The 23,267-nt window shown below is 35.7% G+C and overlaps 2 protein-coding genes across 3 annotated transcripts in view; both read right to left on the reverse strand.

The window, feature by feature from the left end:
• Positions 1–757: 757 nt before the first annotated feature.
• On the reverse strand, positions 758–13,803 carry LOC120629314 (protein I'm not dead yet-like). Of its 2 annotated transcripts, XM_039898222.1 has the most exons (15): positions 13,695–13,803; positions 12,954–13,089; positions 12,334–12,486; positions 10,684–10,808; positions 9,852–9,963; positions 8,927–9,017; positions 8,317–8,377; positions 7,339–7,464; positions 6,767–6,869; positions 5,962–6,071; positions 5,632–5,723; positions 5,335–5,433; positions 4,763–4,956; positions 3,302–3,535; positions 758–2,345 (listed from the first exon to the last, which is right to left on the reverse strand). In XM_039898222.1, the coding sequence occupies exons 1-15, from the start codon at positions 13,727–13,729 to the stop codon at positions 2,178–2,180; spliced, it is 1,839 nt and encodes a 612-aa protein (XP_039754156.1). In that variant the 5' UTR covers positions 13,730–13,803; the 3' UTR covers positions 758–2,177. The 2 variants fall into 2 exon arrangements, with proteins under 2 accessions (XP_039754156.1, XP_039754157.1); XM_039898223.1 differs by lacking the exon at positions 7,339–7,464.
• Positions 13,804–14,262: 459 nt separating this feature from the next.
• LOC120629389 (voltage-dependent calcium channel gamma-4 subunit) overlaps positions 14,263–23,267 on the reverse strand; it is an 88,185-nt gene continuing 79,180 nt past the window's right edge. The window contains exons 3-6 of the mRNA XM_039898321.1: positions 21,211–21,449; positions 18,049–18,141; positions 16,377–16,517; positions 14,263–15,193 (exon numbers count right to left, since the gene is read on the reverse strand). Of these exons, the coding sequence (XP_039754255.1) occupies positions 14,412–15,193; positions 16,377–16,517; positions 18,049–18,141; positions 21,211–21,449 (1,255 nt within the window). The 3' untranslated portion in view covers positions 14,263–14,411. The remainder of the gene's footprint in view (positions 15,194–16,376; positions 16,518–18,048; positions 18,142–21,210; positions 21,450–23,267) is intronic.

Here is a 23,267-nt window from a genome sequence, read left to right on the forward strand (position 1 = left end):
TAAAAAATTAGACTTGGTCTTGGACGTCCGTGTGTCTGTATGTGCGGATCCCGTATCTTGTGGTTACGAGCGAAATACTTCACTTATCGAGTTGGTTTTTTTTATAGGTTTCAGTATTTTGAGGAATAGAAGCCTATTACTTTTCACGGTATAGTTAGATGTAGTTTAATTATTATTCACAAATAATCTCAATTCTATTGTGATGAATGAGATTATGAGGCGTGCACTTTTGGATTTTTGAATTTTTTGAATTTTATATGTGTATTAAGTAGGTACTGATTTTTCGCAGAAGAATAAACAGTAAAGCTTATTGTGACAGAGTTTGTCGAGGGAAGTACTACCATGCTTATTTCTTCCACTAAGCAGCGTTGTAGTAATACTGTGTTTCAGACTGACTAACACCTACCTCAGGTTGGCGGACGCAGGACGTATTCCGTCATGCCCTGCGAATTTTTGTAGGCAATGGTTTTCCACTTGCCATCAGGTGGGCCATCTAGTTGGTCCGTCAATTATAACTATTGAAAAAAAAAGAGACGGGCTAAAATTAGAGACAGTTTTTTTTTGTTATAAGAACATATCATATATCTATTTCTGATATAGTAGTGCAAGGTAATCAAATACCTAGGTCAAATGGGTGGGACTGCGGGCCCATCAATATGACGTATTTGATTGTATTGGATTTGATATTATTTTTGGCAAATACTAGCAGGCGGACTCAGTTTAAAGCTAACTAAAAAGAAAATACATAATATTTTAAGTAATTCATTATAATTATATAAAGAGATTAAGCATCTTACAGCGGAAAATAACTAATTAGAGATGCTAGCTTAGTTAACTACACTGCAAATACAAAATACATCGTGCACTTCACTTTGTATTTCAAAATAAGTGTTCTAGCAGGTAAGAAAGTAAAATTATTCAGACCTTTGATTAATAATATGCGTTGTAATAGAGATTATATACCTACTAATGTTTTTGCCATATGCTTTCATCGTCCGTTCGTAGCCCAAGTGATAATTTTATCTATAATTTAAACACGGACAAGTATTTAAAAGTAAAACAATGCCAAACGCCTTATTTATTTTCCAACACAAAACAGTCAGCCTTGTATACTAAATTATTCCAAGTACGCAACTTCCCACTGCGCCGATCACAGCTTTTTTCATACCGCTCCGGGTTAAATTGAATTCCATTCAAATTGTCATTCCGATTTTTCACCCCAAGTGTTTTTTCTTATTGTTTAAATGCCTGCATGCACACTGAGACAATGAGTTAAAAATATACCTAAAAATTGTATGTAGAATAGCTGCAATTTATTGTAAATAAAAATAAAATGTATTCTTTGGTATTTTTTTTTATAACCAATCATACTCTCGTATTAGCCCTTGTATAATATGATTGTATATCTACGTGTGCGTAGATTTAATAAGTCATATAACTTTCTAATACTTTCTACCTAATTAATCAAAGGGTTTTACTTTACCGACCTTCACGAAATTAGCAAGAGAAATAAAACAATAAGTATTCCATATTAAACAAAAATAAATATCATCTGAAGAGGACTTCAAACTAGCACAGAATATTTGTTATTGCTACCTATCATGTGTTATCACTGTGGGCCAGGCCCGTGTCCCGTAGTCGGCCGGTAATTGATTGATATGATGATAAATGTATCTTAGTGGTTTTAAATGATTTCATCTTAAAGAAGATATAACAGGCATCCTATAAACAATAAAACTGTCGTGATATGATTTGAAACTCAAATAGATATAGCAGTAGATTTTGCATAAAAGATGGACACCGTTTATAATATTTAAATAATAATATAGTTATTTAAAGAGGCATATTGCGAAGCGTATTGTGTGTAATAATATTTAAACTGATATTGATTGCGAGCTGAACTTAATAAGATATTTTTCTATTTATCAATTTTATTTACAAATTGCAAAAGCTTAGAGGCTATTTCCTAACTCCTTTGAGAGCTTGTGGAAGCTTAGATAGTATTGTGACACAAATAGGCTGACAAAGATTATGAAATAACAAAAAAACATTAAAACTCTAAATAATACATAGGTACGTATTAAATACGTGTGTAAGTATTACAACAACAAAATCGTCAAAAGCAAGCAATTTCTTTCAAAGATGATATCATAAAAAAACCTTCCTATTAAGCCTTCTCACGGAGTACCAGGGCTTGGTGCCGGCGCGTCACCTCCAGCAGGTGGTGCGAGAGAGTAGCTTTTTATGCCAACACTTTGATCAACCCAAATTATCGGTGCGTAGAAACATATTGCGGGCCACAATACAATGATGCAGATTATCAAACTACCAATTGCATACTTTATCTGTAAAAACAAATATACAATTAAAGCCGTGTGTCAGTTATGAATATTGGCGTTATGGTTTCATTCTTCTTTATCTTGAGTTACTGAGAACATAACCCGAGTTCTGTGAGTTAGTTTTAGTTTATCTAAACACTAGTAGTATTATATCATTTATTTAATATTCACAACATTATATGTAGAAAAACGTCTAAACACCGTGAGATTTAAATTAGAATATATTAAATTACAATTTCAATTCATCTATTTTTTTTTTATTCAGGTTCTGAATCTGGTGCACTTTTTGCAAATATTTAAATAATACGTTGTCAGGGGATGCCGGAGCGACGATTCTAATGAGCTTATTGTTAGAATTTTGAAAGAAACGCAATTCTTTTACGAAGCACAGCGTAGAAGTCGGGGACTGCGGCATCGGCAAGCATGCCGGACGCACTACAATACCTCGCGTTTTTAACAAAATGCGGAGCGTGTCGTTGAACTGAACTCTGAGGATGTTTAAGGATCTTTTGGTGTAGCTGATCCACAACTGCGAAGTATAAAAACTTAAACAATAAGCTTTAAACAGTGTTATTTTATCATTCACAGAGCAATACTAGCAAAGAATATTTGTTGTTGCTTCCTAGTTACTGTATCTAGTCCACTTATACGCACTGGGCCAGCGTTTTACCCTTCTCATTGTGGGAGGAGACCGTGCCCTTTAGTGTGCCGGTAATGGGTTGATATAATGATGATCATGTTGGAAAGCATGTTCAGTCGGTAGTAAGATTTTATCGCTTAGTAATAATAGGAATCTGAGGGTCAAAGTTCGTTACCTTGACCGGCTAAGATCATCAATGGAGAGGCCGGTGTCCTGCTTTAGGAAATTTATAGGATAAAGAAAGAATATCTTATTGACTCACTTACTTTCGTGAATTGTAAAATCACGTTCCGAGCTACGGTTGAATAAACTTTACACTTACCATTTGTTTAATAGGCACTTTTCCTGTGTAGTGACAAAAATAGGCTGGCGTGTACAGAAAGGGCGCGGCAAATCCAAACGAACTTCCAATGCCAACTATAAGTGCCCCTAAATAAAAGTTCGAACTCCAAGGTGTTGGATTCGCTGGCGCCGGGGCCGCCGGGGCCGACGGGGCCGCCGGGGCATCAGGAGCTGGAGTTTCGTCACCTTGCCTCAACGTCGTACTCGGTGCGGCCTAAAACAAACTTATATAGTTCACCCACGATTTAGTTCATACAGCAAAATTGTGATGGCCCAGCATGCACACGTAACTTTTCTTATAAGTTACGTGTGCATGCTGGATGTATCAACGGAAAGCCTACACACACATGCATGCATGCCTGAGTTCTCTATAATGTTTTAAAAAACGTGTGAAGTCCAGCAATTCGCACTGGGCTAGATTGGTGGACTACGACCTAAACCCTTATCATTGTGGGATGACACCTGTGCCCTGTAGTTGGTCGGTAATGGGTTGATATGACGATGATGATGATAGATACTTTTTCAGAAATAAATATGCGTTGACAACCATATCATCAGCTGTGTTTACATTTAAGATCAAATAGGATCAATCACGGATTACTATAGCAACAAGAAAAAGGTTAAGCTCTTAGCTAACATTTAATACATTAATTAAGTGTATTTTTACGGATTGAAGTTTTGCCGATACGCGGAGGAAATAACAGTTACTTATTTCATTCTCAAAATGCACTTTTAATTTCAGAACCGAAAAGATTTGAAACCGCATCCCTCCGTGGCTTTCAACTGAACAGATCACATAACGCCGCTGCTAAAATTAAAAAAAAACCCTTTTTCAACTTAAAAAGTGGATATCAGCTGTTTGGATGCCATTGCTGGAAATGCGGGTTCATTCCCGCTGGTTCTGAAAATTTTATATGCACTTCAAATTATTATTAAAAAATTAAGCTTTGTTTTAATTGAAAATCATAAACTTTCTTCGACAAGTTACTGAAGTTTCTGTTCAGAATGTGGACTGTTTCCTTTGAGTTATCAAATCAGTTTGTCTAAACTTCTATAACAAATTATAAATGCGAGTGGGTCTGTTTGTTTATACCTGTTCAGCAGAGCACGTTAATGAAAATTAGTGCAGCAATAGTTAGCGACCTGGAGATAGACATAGGCTACTGTTTATCCGGGGAGCCGGTTAAACATTAGCCCCACCCAGGTTCCACAACCTGGGTGGGGCTAATGTTTAACCGGATATATCACCCAGATAAACAAAAAAAAAACTTTGCTAGCTATGTATGGCGTAAAAGCACATCCAGATGTTGAAAAATTTGCATGGAAGTAGCTCGCATCCTGGAGAAAGACGGAATACTTTTAACTCCGGAAAATTATACGGTTCTAGTGGGATTTAGAAAGAAAAAGCTGGTACTTTAATAACTTGAATAACAATACATACCATGTGCAATACGAAAGGCAAGAACGCAGCGCAGGCGGCTACGCTGGACATTATATTTGGCAGTATAGCCGCAATAATACAGATTACCAACAAGGAGGCATTCCAACCCAAATCAGTTATATGTTTTCCATAATTGGGTATTGATTCGTTTAGTTTACTGACTCGAATCCCAAGATTCAATGCTATGGCACCTCCTGCAATAGATCATTAGGTTACCTACTAGGAGATTGGTGCAGCGGTGAGATAAGGTTTTAAGTGGGAGGCCTTAGATTCGATCCCCAGCAGGGTCAGTCTGGGAATTCGTAATTTCTGAATATTCTCTGGTCTGGTCTCGGTGGATGCTTCAGTTGTAGCTAGTTACCACCCAACTAACAAAGACTTACCGCAAAGCAATTAGGTGTTCCAGTACGATGTCGCATAGATACTGATTAAGGGTATCGGTTTTATATAACTGCCATACCCCTAGTAGTTTAGCCAATTACCATCTAAGACTGCATCATCACTAACCAGGTAAGATTGCAGTCAAGCGCTTGTTTGTAGTGGAATAAAAAAATAGCAAAATGGAGAGTTACCCATTAATATTATGTAGCCATAATTTGTATTTTTATCTACGTATCGCCACCACATAACTGGAGAATCCGGTTTCAAGACATCTCCAATATGCGATTTCACTAAAACAGATATTAATGTTTATGTAGGTATATCAAAGAGAACAAGAATTTCTTATACCAGGACGATATTAAGTTTAATCATTGTGTTTGTATTAACCGGTCACAAAACCCATCGATTGAGTCTTCTAAATTAGTGAGTAATTTTATTAGGAGTTATAATTCTAATGATTATTAAAATAAAACAAAAAAATATATTACCTCTAGCTGTCACATAATTGGTAAACAGAAACGATTTCGGCAAGATATGCAATACAATGACAAATAAAGCGGCAACTGTAGCATCTTTAATCCTGTAAAAAGTTGTTAAATAATTCCGTAGTATAAAAGTGCAAGTAAGACTGGCACTTCTGTACCACGGTATACAATGTAACACTATACTATATAATACCTATATAATACATATACTATATAAGGCTGTAGACGCTGGAACTGCATAGGTGCATATGCAATTCAACAGTCAACAGTATAGATTAAAAATGCGTTATAATATTAATATACTCGATAATTATTGATTAATAAGATACTTACATAGGTATTTCCGGAACGACCTTTTCAAATCCAGACCATCCCATATTCAGCCAATCGGACCATCGAAACATGCATGCAGCCAGATAAGCGAAATAAAAGAAGATGCAACACTGGAAGTATTCATGACGCCAGTTTAGCGATTAACAAATACGAAAATGTGTGTGTGTCTGTTTGGATATTTGTTCATTTGATTGCCTATATCTATTTTTGACTCGAATAATAAACCGCAGAATGATTCCGGATATCACAACAGGCTTGACAGGTAAATCTTGCGATCTTGGCTTTCAAATGTCAGCTTTGGATCAAAAAAAAAAGTGATGTTCGACAACAAAGGTTGCAAGATTTAGGCAAGCCTGTCTTGAGATACATAATCACCCTGCTAATCTTGAGACGCACTTAAGGTATTATTTTGCCCGATATAAATGTTGTCTAGTAGTTCGCATCTTCTACTTCGGGTCCCAAAATCCTTGTTTCGGGCCAAGAGGCCAACCTTTTAAGGTTTGTTGTGTGGTTTTTTTCAATATATCGTGTTACGTAATATGTATCAATAGCTGTGTTGTTCGGAGTTGTTGTGTTTAGGTGAATGAATTAAAATTTCACTTGCTTGTGAAGTCAAACACCGTGAAGAAACCATCATGCCCCCATAACGATCTCAAAGGCGTCTGAAGACTTCACACGCCTTCGAGATCGTTACCAACCAATCAGCATATGGCCAGCTTTGATTACAACCAAAGCCCTTATAATATTGAGAGAATACCCGTGCCCTGCAGTAGGTTTTGTGATATAAACTTACGCATCAAAATACCTTTTGATAATCCGTTAAAAACGGTTTTAGTAATTTGTCTTGTTCCAACAGCATATTCCTCATATAGGCCATGCTACTTCCACTCATTGGTTTACCTACTAAACTGAAATAAAACAAGCGTGCTGTATGCTAATAATTCTGAATACTTGTTGCAGTTAGTAAATAATGGATTGCAAGAAGTCAAGTATTGGAAGGAATAGAGTATAATAATATAATAATTAGGTGAATAACATAATTTAGGTGTGCTGTGAAAGATAATTTAGAAGGTTAAGTGCATTTTATAATACATATAATAAATAAACTGCTTAAACTGATCAATAATGAGTATTTTATTGATTAATTATTAAAATCAACATGAAAATAATCTTAATAAAGGCACGTTAGGAACCATGTCATAGCTTTAGTGTTAAGTTAACAAACTTGAAAAATCATCATAATCACCTCACTATACTGAAAAAATTATATGTTCTCAACAAATGTACCTATCTCGTATATATATCTATATCTACATTTACCTACACGAGTAACGTCAGTTTTGACTTTTTCTTTGGACTTTGAATTCAAATAATTACCCATTTATAAGAAGCATGTGGTAGGCAAAATTTAATATAAACATCAGGAAAGCTACCGGAAACGCAAAACAAGTATACTGCAAATAGTTAAATATATCTGGATACTCCTCGCCAGCAGGTGGATTTCTTAAAAAGAAAAGTAACAAATTATTTTCATACAGGGAAGAATTACTTATCATGCTAATGCCAGTTACCACTAAGCCTAGTCGCCTTTATCGGATGCCTAGAAATTTAGGTAATTCCTAGAGAAAAATCGTTTCACGAACTGAACTGTGATGTTTTACGACGATATGCGCCGTCTAAAGTTACGATACTGATCAGACTGGCAGATCATACAGTTTAGGAGACTCGTAAAGTGGCAGATGAAAAAATATTAGGTAATTTGATTTTTTAAATTCATACAAAAATGAACAAACTGATAATACAGACAAAAAATAACCATGCCTTGTCAAAAGAACCAGATACCAGAAGGTTGTATGTCTAGGAATCTTCTGTAAGTAGGCGTGTCTTTGGTGAAAATGGGCATAAAAGAATTGAATTATAACAGATATTACCTAACTAATAGTTTGCTTCAAACTACGTTTTATAAGAAAATGGTTACGTTTTAAAAGTATTTTAGTTCAAAACTTGCAGCATCCGGCCACGACCTCCTGTTCTTAAGTTAGTTTAACTTTTGGCGCACGTAATTAAACATTTAGCACGAGTGCACGAGTTATAATCCCGGTGAACTTCGTATCACCCTAACAACGCCATCTACCGAAAGTAGTTTGAATTTGCGATTTTCTTTATTTCTGTCTTTAATTTAACGGGTATTGTTTTTACGTCTAACATAACCCTGTTTTTCACAAAGTTTGTATTGCAAAATAAACGTGCGTATTAGAATAAGATTGTGTATTATAGAACATTGTGCCGAAATTTCAATGCCATCATACTGCTACTTTGATATAATCTGTAGTAATACTATGAATACACACGTACCTGCACCAAATAGCGCGCATCGCTAATGTAGAAAACGATGCGTGTAAAACTGCTACACTACCTGAAAGTATAACTTTTTTAACCAGACATACAACATATTATCTACAATCTATTTTATTATGAATTATAGCTAAAGACTGTTTTTACATAAGAAAGATATCATCCAAAAAGTACCGTTTATGGTCACGGTCGCAGGTTCAATATTTTCCGTTTTACTGTTATAACAAACAATTCAAGTGTCAACCTGTGTTACTCTTAGTACGAGAGAAATTGGAATCTAGTCATATTTAAAATGAAACAAAATAAATATACTGCGACGATGCAGACATCGCCATATAACCCCATATTAAGCGAAGCTTGTGTTATGGGTACTAAGGTATAATTAATGTATTCATATGTAATAATACGTTAATACTTTTAATATACAGATACTAAAAAAAATCAAGTTCATCACCCAAACATTTTCCAGTTTTGGGCATCGTACCAGCCTTGGACTCAGAAAGCAGGGTCGCTGCCCACTTTGCCAATCGGTCGTCACATGGAGTAGTATTTAAAACGTATTCTTCAAAAAAGTTTAGGGTCATGCATAGAGTAGTTAATTCAAGATTACCTATGGAAGAAGCAGTTTGTACAGCACATAGAACAATATGACGCATCACATCGTAATCTGGCTCGTTGGTTCGGTAGCTAGATGTAGAGGACTGAAATTAAATGAGTTGCTATAAAATCTCAGAGTTGACATTGACACGTACATTTAGTTTTGGTTGGTTTAATAGCAATAATTGACGGACCAAAAAAATGGCCCACCTGATTGTATGCGAAAAACCATTGACTATAAACAGAGCAGCAATTCACGTCCTACAACAGGCCGCCTTGTGCGATGTGTCCATTTGAGGCGTGGGTGTTAAGCCTCATGTGTCTGTAATTATACCGGCAACCACCTTATTCAGAGTGGTACACAGTATTGCAACAATTCTACTTAGCGGCAAAAATAAGCATGGCTATAGTACTTTCCCGGACGAACTCAAAAAGATCTATTACTCGAAAGGTTGTTGGGTAAATCCGGTGTAGATGTTACATTGGACTTTGGGTAGATCATATAAATATATGAAGGATCCTCTTAATAACCATACTCACATTGCATTTTTAAATGATGAGATGGTAAATGATGAGATGACAAAGTGCTGATCACTGTTCCACTACATTTGGGATCTCAATGTCCTTTGGTCTTGCAAGCTATCCTAACTAAACAAGGAAGGAAAAAGAGGCCCCCAAATAAAGCTTCGCGGCAGGAATTGGACAGAGCTACGCTTGATGTATCTCTCCGATATCACTCTCAAAAAAAGGAGAGCAGGTGATACCTGCATAGGGTGCTCAAAAGCTCAAGGAACGATGGACGTTAAGGTCGTGAGTTTATTAACACAAGCTGGATGATACCGTCGAATGAAATGCGCTAAAAATACCCATGTATTTAGTCGAAACGTACATCGATCAAAAAAGGAGGTTTTTCTGTGTAAAATATTGTATGAAATTACCTGTAAGTTCATATAAGCTGGTGCTAAAAACTGAGTGATAGTAGAAGTCACAATCAGTCTGTTACTAATCATTGAGAGGAAAAACGCCGCAGCACTGGCCTTAAATATAATTCTGAAAAATAACTCCAAGTTATTATTTACGGTAATCTTCAGTCTTATCGGACTTTTAAAAAATCAATCCAAATCTGATGAAATAGGAAAAATATCATCCGAAATTTTAAATTCAATCAAAGTACGTTTTTTGTTTAATTATTTTAATAATTTGTTTGACGATGCGAAGTCGTTTCAGTAGGCACTAATTTAAAGGATGAGAAAATATTATCCCTCAGACACTTAGTTATTTTTTATTTATGTTGCCTGTAATCTCACCTAATGGTAACAGACTAACCTGTTGGAGATATACAAGTTGCATTTAACTCAATCATTCGGTAATGTTTCTTATTACAATGCCGATGACTTTCAAAACTAAAGGAGCGAATCATACAGCGTTATGGAGCGAAATTTGTTGGTAGTCTCACTTAGGGACAAAATTCGCAGCAAGGAAATCCGTACGAGAATTCAAGTCACTGACACAGTTCAAAGGATAAGCAAGCTGAAGTGGCGGATCACGTACGTCGTAGGACCAATGGCTGTTAGGGTAGACGCATATTAAAGTGAAAATGCAGTGTGGGATACCCCCAGCACGCTGGACACATGACCTTAGAAGGGTGGCTGAAAGCGACGCATGAGAAAGGTGGAGGACAATGAGTGGAAGTGCGCTCTTAGAAAGGCCTATGTTGAGCAGTGAATGCTTGTAATCTGTTGATGATAATGGCAGTGATTATCTTATTACCTTTTACCAGAGAACTGACAGCTATCTCCCGAACATAACAGCCACAATATAATTCGCCGATCGGCGCCGCAACTGTTCAGTAACAGATGAACCATACCAGCTAATATGAAAAGAGCTATGTTATCCTGGAAAAATGAGTTAAACAAACGTTTAGTTAATAACCTGATGTCAATAGGTAATTATAGTTAACGTTTATAAAAATATTTTCTTTTTTGGCATAACCCTGCTTAGGCTGCAAGTAGAAACGTTTCCACCATATGATTAAGGGTTATATTTGTTCGTAGTTTTGTGGAAGTTCCATAGACTTGTACAAAGCGTTTTACTCCCTCGTTCCTACTTCGCACCGCAAAGATCTAGAATGCCCTTCAGGTTTCCATCTTCCGCAATATAATACAGGTACCTTCAATCAAGAGTGAATAGGCATTTCTTTTAATTTATTTTTATAATAAAGTACCTAAGGTTTGGTCTTGGGTTCTGATTAAAATGGATGAACACTGTGCAAAATACAACAAGAAGAATAATTTGTATCGTTTCTTTAATTTGTACTGTTTGCATTATCAAGTTTTATTTAACAGAGATTTTGCCTGATTCATTAGCTATATACATATATTTGAAGATAAATTGTAAGCCTGAGTAAACGAATTAAGGTCCATTTTACTTGATGGTTTTTTAATGTTAAATCATAAAAAACATAACGTTGTGCATACGTATTTTAAAGGTGAACATTAAAGGAAAAATAAATTATTTCAGCCGTGTTGCACACTATGAAATCCAATCTAGTCCGTTTTCGATCAATGTTGAAATGAAAGAAAAGTAAGTCGGTTTTTTGGTAGGTATATTATCTGAAGTACGTCTTTGGACTCTACTACCACTATAAATAAACAAAAAGTCTATATAAACAGTCGACTAACTAGAAACGGACATAAATTTGTGATATCTGCATATCGTCTGAGAAAAGTACATAAATCCTTTGTGGGGATGGGTATATGCTTTTATAACATGATACCGAAGGTAATATTAGATCTACCTTTACCTAAGTTTAAACAATATTTTAAAACACATTTAACAAATCGTGGTTACTACACGATTGATAAATTCCTTAACGACAAGGAAGCAGAAGCTCAACTATGACAAAACAGAAAAATTCTAAAGATTGTTGAACTTTAAAATGATGTTGGAAAAGAGTAATCTGCTGAGTTTCTTGCCGGCTCTCTCAGTGGAATCTGCCATCCGAACCGGTGGTAGAGTCAGTACAAACAGACTGACTTGACGTTTCAAAAGTGCTTATAAATTTTATTGCTTAGTTTAGTCAGTAAAAATACTGTCAGACTTCCATTATCTGACCACTAGAAGGATGAACATCATAACACAAGCAATGCGTTTTTACCTAAACACTAAAATATTTACTGACATACTAGTTGTTCACTGCGACATAATATACCGCTTTTGTTTCAATTTTTTTTAACCAAGGGAACTTTTTATTTGTCTTTAATAAATAGTATGTCCGTCTGGAATGTAATTTATCTATTTTTACAAAATTTTGTTTAGATCAGCAGCGAAGCAGTCCATAGATAACAAATAAACAAACAAGCCAGCACACTGTCGCAATTATAATAAATATTAATACGGATGGTTTCTATTTTTACTCACGTCAAAGTAACATTTACATAGATCCACGGTAGGTATGACTCCCGTCATAGGTAGCAAGAACAATGGAATAAATCCAACCACAGGAATATTTACTGGTTGCAGTAAAAGGAACCATGCCATCCAAAACCAAAGACATGCTACGGTGATATCGTGCTATAATCAAATCAATTTCTTGGTTATATTTATTTCGTTATACCTATGCACTTATTGTATAAAAACAAAACATATAGTATTATGTCGATTTTTAGTAGGGTTTAAAACATTATTTCCAGCTTTGCGATGTTGGTGGTGTAAATTATGCCGTGCAAATATTATGAAAAAAAAAACTAACTGAAGTAGAGGTGTCTATTCCTAAAGCATTCACGAACACGATCCAGAACTTGACTCCTGTGTTGGACCAAACTGGCCTCTGAATTGTAAAGTTTGCGTGGACTATTCCTACACCCTGTAGAACTCGTGAAGCGTTTAAGCCCACCGATACGTTGGAGCAGCGTGGTGAATTTAAGTTTATCAGCTCTCCCTCCGATAAAAGAGGAAGCTTGTACCCAGAAGTTGAAGATTAATAAACTGGGGATGATAACGATGATGATACAATAAATTAGTTAAAAAAATCGCCATACCTGCCCTTTTTTGGGTTGCCAAGTCAAAATTAAGAGTGGCACTAAAACACCTAAGACTCCTCTGTAATGTACTGTAAAGATATTCTTTAACCTTGGTAAAGCTCCTTTGACAGGTGTACGCGGATCCCTCCGTTTGCTAAAGAGGAAATTCAATAAGGATTTCAACGACCTTCCAAAAACCAAGGACGTCCATGGCGTATCAGAACATTTAGAAAGTAAATAAGAATCACAATACAACCAACCACCAAAAAGTCTGGCTTAATTATAAGATTTAGGCTAGTTCTTGAGATATCGATGAATCCAGGATTTTAAATAGTTCTCAACCTATTGCAAGTCTCCAGGATATTGAATGAACCCTATCGGTAGAACTAGGTTTATTTAGGCTATTAGTTTTCGTTTAGGATTGAAAGTTCGGATATTTTGTTGTTAACATAGGGATATTACAATAATACTAACTTATTTATAAAGCTTCCGAATAAATGTATCTGCCATAAATTGGAAAATACCACAAAAAAAATTAAATGAGCGATTTTAATATTTCGATTAGCACCTATTAAGAGTTTCAAGAAAAACCTATGAGAGGTTTTTCTTGAAACTCTTATTATTATCAATTCAATTTTATTCTGGTCTGGCATTGAATTGAATTGATAATAAGGGTTGAATAATAAGGGCTTCTTCGAACAAAATGGTAAGCATCGTGCGCAGGTTTTCGTTTTATGCAATCACAAGATAAATACTTACAAAACTGAGGCAACACCAGAAACAAACCCCCCCATCTTAAATACTAATAGCTAAAAGTTTTAATTTTGTTAGCAAACAGTTATGATAAATACGATAAATCATGCGGAATCGCAAAATTGTTTGACATTATTGGATCTTTTTTAATATTCCTTTATTTAAATTTAGATTAAAAAAAGTTTGTAGAAAAGGTTTTATATGTGACAATTTTTCTACCAGGTTTTTTATCTTCAAAAACACTAACTTCTATTATGACAACCCTTAAACATATCATAAAACTATGAAGGTATGGTATGAAAGAAGTATTTCCATTCTTCAGAATTGAATTGAAAAATTTTAATACGGTTGGTTGATTAGTAAATGCTTGAAAGCGTAACAAACAAACAATCAAACTCATTTATGATATTTAAGGTATAAAACTCGATTCAATAGCCTTGAGAAAAAAGGCGCCTTACAATTATATTCATATTTCAATTGTTTTAAAGAAATAAACTAACTACACAAATGGCAGTATTTTATTTAAGGAAATGTAACAGTCAAAAATGTTCATGACACACAAATAGTCACATAAGTTCATAAATTCGAAAATCACTTTACACGATCTTTTATTTGATGGCTATTCTCAGCCATTTACTTATTTATATTCATATAATGAAAACGTTGTTATCGTTTTATCACTTATCGATATGCTTCAGGGGGTAAAACCCATGGGTGTGTCAGTCAAACAGGGGTAGTTCTACGGTAAGGGTCGGTGCCGACCGCGCGATCGTGTCGAGGTGGTTTCTCATCTGCTGCTCTCGCTCCAGGACCGAAAGTTACCATTTCCTCTTCTCTCGATGGAGGTGGCTCAACTGCCGAGGTATCGAGAAATCTTCCACTGGCTACTGAAGCCTGAGACTGGAATATCGATGCGCTTCGGAGTCCACTTAAAGTATTCGCGCTTTGTGGGACTTCTTTGAACTCTTCAAAATAGTTGTCGCAGGCCGTTGGCCGTGGCGCTGCGGGAAATCCATAAAGCGTCGAGGAAGATAAATCTTTTAGCGAAGCTGAGCTTAAATTCACCCTCCGATTTTTATTATGTATTGAGCAATGTGGGACATCGTCTCCATCAAACACAAAACGTCTTCGCTCTCTTGGTGTAGCTGCTGACGATCCACTCGGAGGATAGGTATCTCTTTTCATCATGCGTCTTTCTAATAACGTTGAGTCTCTTTCCCTGAAGTCTGAAAAGGCAAACTCGCGGTCCCACGCACGACAATCTACTTTGGCCTTCTCTGTTAATTCTGTTATCCAGTCTTTTTGGTACCATTGTAGGAAGAGAAATATAGCCGATGTTCCTGCTAGCTCTGCTGCAACGAACCCGCTAATGTATAGTCCAAATGAGTAGCCGTAACTATACGACATTCTTGGAGTATCAAAAAATGTCATGTAACGGAGTTTGTGGCCCACTTGGGACTTGAAAACAGATATGTACATGACGATTCCAGTCAGCATGATTAGACCTGAAAAGGATAAAGATTACGTTTTAATATATAGTGTACTAGCTGTGGCCCGCGACTTCGACTGCGTTTGATTTTGTTTTTAAAGTATTCAGTATCGCTAAGCCTTAAATGAGTATAGTAGTATGACTGTCATGTGACTGTCAATTAATTAAAGACAAATAATTTGCAATAGAATAAAATTGCAACTATAATTAAAGATCTAAGCTATCCTATCTCTTAAGTTGGACCAGACTGCTCACGGTGTGCCAATTTAATTTAAAATATGTTAAGTAGTTTAGGAGTCCATCGCGAACAAACATCGTGACAGGAGATTTATATATATTAAGATTTTATTTGCTTTTTGGTAGGACTAAGACTTCACTTTCGGGGGGCTGAGTTTGAATACCAGCTCGCAGCTCTAACTATTCTAAGGTATATGCGTTTAAAGCTACTAAATTAACACTTGCTTCAACGGCGAAGGAAAACATCGTGAGGAAACCTGCATGCCTGAGAGTTCTCCATAATGTTCGGTAAAATGCGTGGAGTCCACCAATCCGCACTGGGCTAGCGATATGGACTAAGGCCGTAACCCCTTCTTATTGTGGAAGGAGAACCGTGCCATGTGGCCCACTACATGGTAATGGGTTGATAATAAGATGATGATGATAATTTGCTTTTTCAAAGAAATAAATGGGAATAACTGCCTCGTTTGTCTACTGGTTAGCATGTTCACATAGAGATTATGGCGTGCCTATTGTGTTTTTAATACCAAAATTAATGCCAGTTTTCCAGCGGCTAAAAATACATAATTTGTGAAATAAATAAATAATTGTACCTCCGTTAATATTTCATATAACTACTCACAATTGTATACACTAACAGCATTATTTTAAATACAAAAATATTAGGTTTATTATACTTTTAATAACGATTGCATTTCAATAAATTAGCGCTCTTGCTTCAACTTGCGCGCTCATTCCTGGCACGAAAAAAAACCTATGCGCCTTTTTCCATAAACTACTAGTTAGCGTTTTCTCCTTGTAATTGATTACTATCAAAAATTACGTAACATAGATTGTTGCCATAAAAATCAAGAGTAAAACGTCTTATGAAACGCGTGTGCATTTACCATATTAAATTTAATGAACTTGGCACACTCTTATGATAATTTACTATAAAAGAAGAAATTATTAGTAAATCTTACCAGATATTATAAAAAGTACTCCCGCAATAAATGTACAAAGTCTTCTTCCCTTCACACAGTGGCCTAAAACACAGCAAAGGGCGCCGACTGCCTGTGTTAGTACAGCAAGTAGAAGAGGTACTGCGGAGCGCGTGACAACATCTGAAAGTTATGAAAAATATCTTATACAGTGAGTTGTACCTTTATTATGATACTATTTGCGTATTGTGAGGAAGTGAGGAAAATGCCAATCAATAATTTATTGTCAAGTTGGGACACATAAGATCTTGTTTTATACATAACAATATTACACATAACAAGCAATTAAAAAATACAATAATCCAGCTTTAATATGTCATTAATTAAATTTATGACAAAATTTATTTAATTCCTCAGAATCAATAAATAATGTTAATGTTATTGAAAAATAAATGGGCGCTATAAAAATAAAAATGTTTATGTTTAACAGTCGAACCTCCTAACTTTCAGTTTAGGGTCGTCTAACTTACTCACCGCGACATTTTTTTTAAAAGCTAGTCTGAACAGATTTCATTTATTCTATGGTTTATTATGCAAATTTTTCAACAGTAAATTACGATTACTTTGTAGAAATAATTATTTCTAATCTATATAATATTAATAAATCAAGCAAAATCTTTGTGCCCCTTTTTAAAATTGCGCGGACGGAGGAGTTTGAAATTTCAAACACTAACTTCCTATATTTTATATTGCGGAGGAGTGCAGATTATTATATATTTTTTTTAATTATGCGTAATGAATATAATAAATCAACAAAAACACATTACACATACCCACGCATAAATACTCTTTTTATTATTTTTTTGGATTAATTTGAAAAAATAGGCAAATTGATAGTGTCAGTGTCAGTGTTTGCCTTGGCAAAATTGGTGAAACAAAAAGTATGTCACCGATCAATCACCTTCGTGCCTTCTCCATCTTTTGGCACAGACAAACGCCATAAACAAGAATTGAATGTAAGGAAGAAGTATGTCTTTGGCAATAGAACCTTAATAACGTTCAAACGACCACTGCGCTACCGGTGCTGAAATATTGACCACTACGGGACCACTAGTATATATATTAATATGTGAATAAAATCTTCAGTTTTGAGAAGAGGTTTGAATGATATTTTGTCACCAAACATTGAATTTCAATGTATATTCTTGTATAAGCTACAAGAGATGTGAATTGAGAATGCCTAATTACTTTCAGCTTCGATACGCGTATTATCTTTTTCTCTATTTATATGTATAAAAAATCAATTGAAGCGTGTGTGTGTGTGAAGCCCTCAAAGACCTAAAATGCCACGATCGATTTGCTTTTTTTTTGTTTTGTTCGCCTAACTACTGGTGTGGTTTGCGAAAAAAGAAAATTAGGAAATTTGACATGGAATTGCACACATTGCATTCAATGGATGGTGTTTTAAGATTATGCAAAGTTTACCGGGTCACAATTTTATTTATAAAACATACCCCGGTGAGGCCTTATAGATCGAGATTCTACGAATTATATAAAAATAAAGTATTTAAAAATAGCAAAAATATAATAAATAACTCTGTCAGTAACAGCGACCAAGGAAAACGAAAAAAAAAATTATATAACAGAGCATTCTGAGTTATTTTATCCCTTTAAGAGCTGGAGCGGACTAGTAATAGATAAAAATGCTTCTTACATGGTATTGCAGAGGTAGAATCGCTCGGATCCGGCGTATACTGGAACAGCGGGAAATATGGTATGTCCAAACATCGAAACACGGTACTGCCAGCTGAAATGTAAGACATTTTTCTTTTATGACAATGTATGTTATAGTAGAGACCAACCTGCATTGGAGTAGCTTAGTGGGTCAACAAACTAATTTCCTCTCTTCTATCAGAAAGGAGGCCAGGGCCCAGCTTTGGGTCATTTATGGACTAAAGATGATAATAGTGAACGGGACAACATGTGCATTGACGGCCGAGTGGCGCAGTGGGCAGTGACCCTGCTTTCTGAGTCCAAGGCCGTGGGTTCGATTCCCACAACTGGAAAATGTTTGTGTGATGAACATTAATGTTTTTCAGTGTCTGGGTGTTTATCTGTATATTATAAGTATTTATGTGTATTATATTCATAAAAAAATATTCATCAGCTATCTCAGTACCCATAACACGCTTACTTTGGGGCTAGATGGCGATGTGTGTATTGTCGTAGTATATTTATATATTTATTTATTTATATATTTATTGCATTGCAAGATAATATTATAGCATAGGTCCTTTTTTGCTTGTGCATTAGTTTGTTTACTGATTGAGGAATGACGAGGAACTATTGTTGGTGACCGTGTTTAAAGACGAGAGACTCTTACTAGGACCGAACTACACCACAAAAAAATAAAAAATATAGGTACGTAAAGTTCAAAAAAAAATAGGAGGATTCTTGCAACGCAATGCGTTGTGACACACCAGATGTATTCAGTATTATCATAGCTTAAAGCCGTATTATTTTAATGACGTTATGTTTTGTTTAGGGATTATTATCTTTATGCTTTGGATGTCAAGTCTTGTCATTTAAAAATGAATGTACTGTTCAAGCTTCAAGTTATAGTTCTAGTTAACCCTCAGACACCTTTTTAGAACACTTTGTTTCAACCAACGCACACTGGACACATCGGATGTCATAATAAAATCGGAAGTGTCACTTGAAAAGCGATGCGTTGTGCCGTGGTCTGTTGCCGTGTGCGCTTACCTTAATAAAACATACTCATGGCACATTAAATAAGGGAAATGCGGAAATAAACCAGTCAGTTAGTGTGACAGTGACGGAAATTCGTATACGAGTGAGAACAATGAATCTTCCGTCGCGACACGCAAAGTTGGCACGTCAAAAGTTTCACTGGCCATTGTTAGCATACGGTATGCCAGGCACATAATAAGATCGTTTATCAACTTGTGTATATGACTTGATACATTAAAATTCTATGATTTATGAAATACGTGTTTGTAAGCAGAAGTGAAGTCACATAGATATAAATTTATGATTCGGGAATATCTCAAGCAGATTAAAAATATACCTTGTTCTGTTCAAACCTGTATGCGTTTCAAAATTGCTTTTTGCAATATGAGACAGCAATCAATGTTTTAAATGTAGATATGGGGAAGTCTGTGTGTAAACTACGGAAATCTATAGCCGTCGCACGCCTCCAACACAAATCATCATCATATTTCTATTTTGGCCTTCTTATGTTTACAATATGAAAATATTCCCTTTATTATATTTTTTAAAATACACTGTATGCTGCGAACGATGCTGGCTGTATATGGATTTACCTTGGCGCGCGCAAAAAAAACTGTAACGCCATTTTCCCTTATTAATATATTGTTAATATTTTTGGTCTATTGTTACTAATTTAAAATGTATTAATAATTTAAAATCTCTCGGCTTTCTTAGCGCGTTCGCTTTAAGCTCACGCGCCTCGACTGTTAAATACAATATAACCATCCTTGATACTGAATTTACTATAAGAAAATCATCTTGTTTCTATTATTTTTTTTAACATTACACTAAAAAGTACTGAAAATGTTGATTACATTATAAGACAGATCAGAAAAAAATGGAGTGTATGTTAACCATTTACCAGTTCACATTTACGTTTACCGTTAAAGCAAGTAATATTTAATTCCATAATATAAAAAAGGATAACATAACTCTAAAAAGTTAGAGGTGCTTATAGGGGATCGAAACCGACCCCCCTCCCACCCCTCTGAAAAGGAGGCCGAGCCCCTAAATACTAGACTATCGATGCTCCTTTATCGCACTAAATATAGAGTAATTTAAAAAATCAGTTCTGATGTTTGAATGAATGCATAGTAATAACATTATATCAGAATTGAATAAAGAAAAGAGGCCAGTGAACATCACAATGACAAGCCACTGTTCATATGCAATGAACGTTCTGGAACGTAATGTGCGAGCGGGAACAGTGGACCTTCCGGCCCGGGACGTTAACGTATTGTGAAAGCGTCGGAAGTTACGCCCGCTATTGTCAAGTAATGGCGATCTGTATACTGTAGCTTTGAGCATGCTTTATTACCGATCTTATAGGGACGGTTAGAAAGTATCAGTACCTATACTTGAAAACAAAAATTGTTCAAAAGACAGATAGATCTTTACCTTAGATAGCTTTTTACCTTAGGATGTAAAAATACTACCTATGTTGCCATGTACAACACTGTCTCTTTTCGCAGGTGTCTACGAGGTGAGTGAATGAATTAATACGAGTACGGGAATCAGCGTATTTTATGCTTACACTACTATCTACTATGATGTAAGGACAAATGTCCTGGCGTCTTTGCTGACTGACTCATTAACGTCCAATACAAACTATTAAACCTTGAGAGCAAAAGCTTGGAAAATAGTATCACTAAGGAAAATGAAGCGGTGATAGCGCAGTGGGTAGAAGCTCGACTTCACTTTCGGGGCGCTGAGTTCGAATCCTAGCACGTATGTCTAAATTTTCTAATATGTGCGTTTTAAGTAATAATTTTATCACTTGATTTAACGGTGAAGGAAAACATCGTGAGGAAACCTGCATGCCTGAGAGCTCTACATAATGTTCTCAAATGTGGGTATGTTGAGTCCATCAATACGTACTGGGCCAGCGTGTTCGACTACGGCCTTAACCCCTTCCTTCAGTAGAGGGCCGGTAATGGGTCGATATGATGAAGGAGAAATTATAAGGTTTTATAAAATTTCGACTGTTATTATTTCGTTCATAGCAGTGACGACAATGAGAATATCAACCATAGGCTACCAGTAGAAAGTCTAGTTAGCTATACAAATATAAAACTGAACTACTTACGTTCTGTATAACATATTCGCCAAAGTCCCGATACAGTGTGTTTGGCAACGAGCTCGTGTTTACCGGACCCGTTGAATGCTGGATTTAACATGTTTTCTTGCGTGTGTAACCAGTTATTTGTTGTGACGGCGATAAGGACCGCAACCACAGCAGTTCCGGCAGATAGTGGGGTCAGTAACCATAAGCAGGCAACTGATGAGTCGATCTGTGCTACTAGGGTGGGTGAGGGAGGCGTGGGCCTGTAAAGCAAAAATTACTATTTAAACTTAACTGATTTATTTATTTATAAAGAAGTAAATTTAAAGGTAAGAATTAGATTTTTATTGCCTATAATATCTTGAGAATTGGGCTATTTATTTAATTATTCAAAGCACCACAAACAGAATCACATTTAATACATTGACATATAATACTAGCCTCAAGTATGAGATACACATATGATTCAATTTATAGGTAGCTGTTAAATGTAATAGTTTTTCAAATCCGATTGGTAGTTACAGAGAATATTGTGTTCGAACCGACACTTCAGCTATACTGTCCCACTAGATGGGATAGTACGTAAAATTGGCTAACCATTATAAAAACCCAGTTATAAAAATACACCATCCAAAAATGCTTATAAGCGGCGGCTAAGAAATAAGTAGAATAACAGTAGAATCTGTAAAGTACAAATTATGCGTCTATTTTTTTTCACATATTTTTGTAAATTTATTTGAAGAAATTACCCTTTAGTCGGTATTGGACAGATTCTGGATTCGTCAGATTCGCGATTCAGCAGATTTGTTACTAGAGAAATTCGCTATACGAAAAACGCTCGAGTATAACTTCTACTATAGTAAAATACTTATTACAATATCATTTGTGACCCTACATCTTTTGATGTCAATAAAAACATAATGACTTTTTAATTTGAAATTGTTTTTCTCTGTAATGGACTGTACACTTCAAAAGGAAAGAAAGATGTCGCTACAAATCAGTTCACGTTTAATCACGTAGTTTAAGGAACCTCCAAAAAACGCTCTCTACGCACATCGGCATTGCGCTCCGATATCGAAGCATTCCCAAGAGACGTTGACTCAACAATAATTGGAATTGCAAAGTAGCTTTTTATTTTGGGAGATTTGTGTAGTGTTGCGCATAAAGAATACAATTTTTAAACTTATTCAAAGGTAAATCTAATATTAACTTCAGACTTCAGTATCGTATTATAAGCCTCTGCAATGTTTTCGGTATTTTGCCAGACGATATGCAGATATCAATAATCTAGGTAAGACTGTTTTTAGTGCCTAAGTAAAGTCTAATGTTATTTTTACAAATATTAAATTACTATGATATGTTCAAATTGCAAAGCCTTTTTCTCATATTTTCTTCGTTAAATAAACCGTACTTTGTTATATTGTTTCTCATCATTTTCTCTTCAGCACATCTCTGTTGTATTAAATACATTAGCAGCTTTGTTCCTTAACTAAATCCCATAGGACATTAAACTATAAAAAATAAACAAGCCAAGATAGAGCGTATCAGCTTTCCAATATCTATCATAAAGTCATGACAGTTTATTTAGTAGTAGAGCTTTGAGAGCTCGCACAGGGAACTACTACTGCCATGCTTATTTGTGTCGCCATGCAGTATTGATGTTCTGATGTAGAGCGTGGTTGCCGGTGTCATTACAGGCACATACGTCTAAACTCATTAGGTTGGTAGACACAGGGCAGCGCTTTGTAATAAACATGTTACTGAGATGTCCTGCGAAGTGTTAGTCTGTTTAAAGGCAATTTTTACTACCGCCATGCTTATTTGTGCCGCCAAGCAGCATTGATGTTCTGATATGTAGAGCGTGGTTGCCGGTGTCATTACAGGCACATACTTCTAAACTCATTAGGTTGGTAGACACAGGGCAGCGCTTTGTAATAAACATGTTACTGAGATGTCCTGCGAAGTGTTAGTCTGTTTAAAGGCAAATATTACTACCGCCATGCTTATTTGTGTCGCCATGCAGTATTGATGTTCTGATGTAGAGCGTGGTTGCCGGTGTCTTTACAGGCACATACGTCTAA

This window comes from Pararge aegeria, chromosome 14 (assembly GCF_905163445.1).
Source record: "Pararge aegeria chromosome 14, ilParAegt1.1, whole genome shotgun sequence".
NCBI classification, from domain to species: Eukaryota; Metazoa; Arthropoda; class Insecta; order Lepidoptera; family Nymphalidae; genus Pararge; species Pararge aegeria.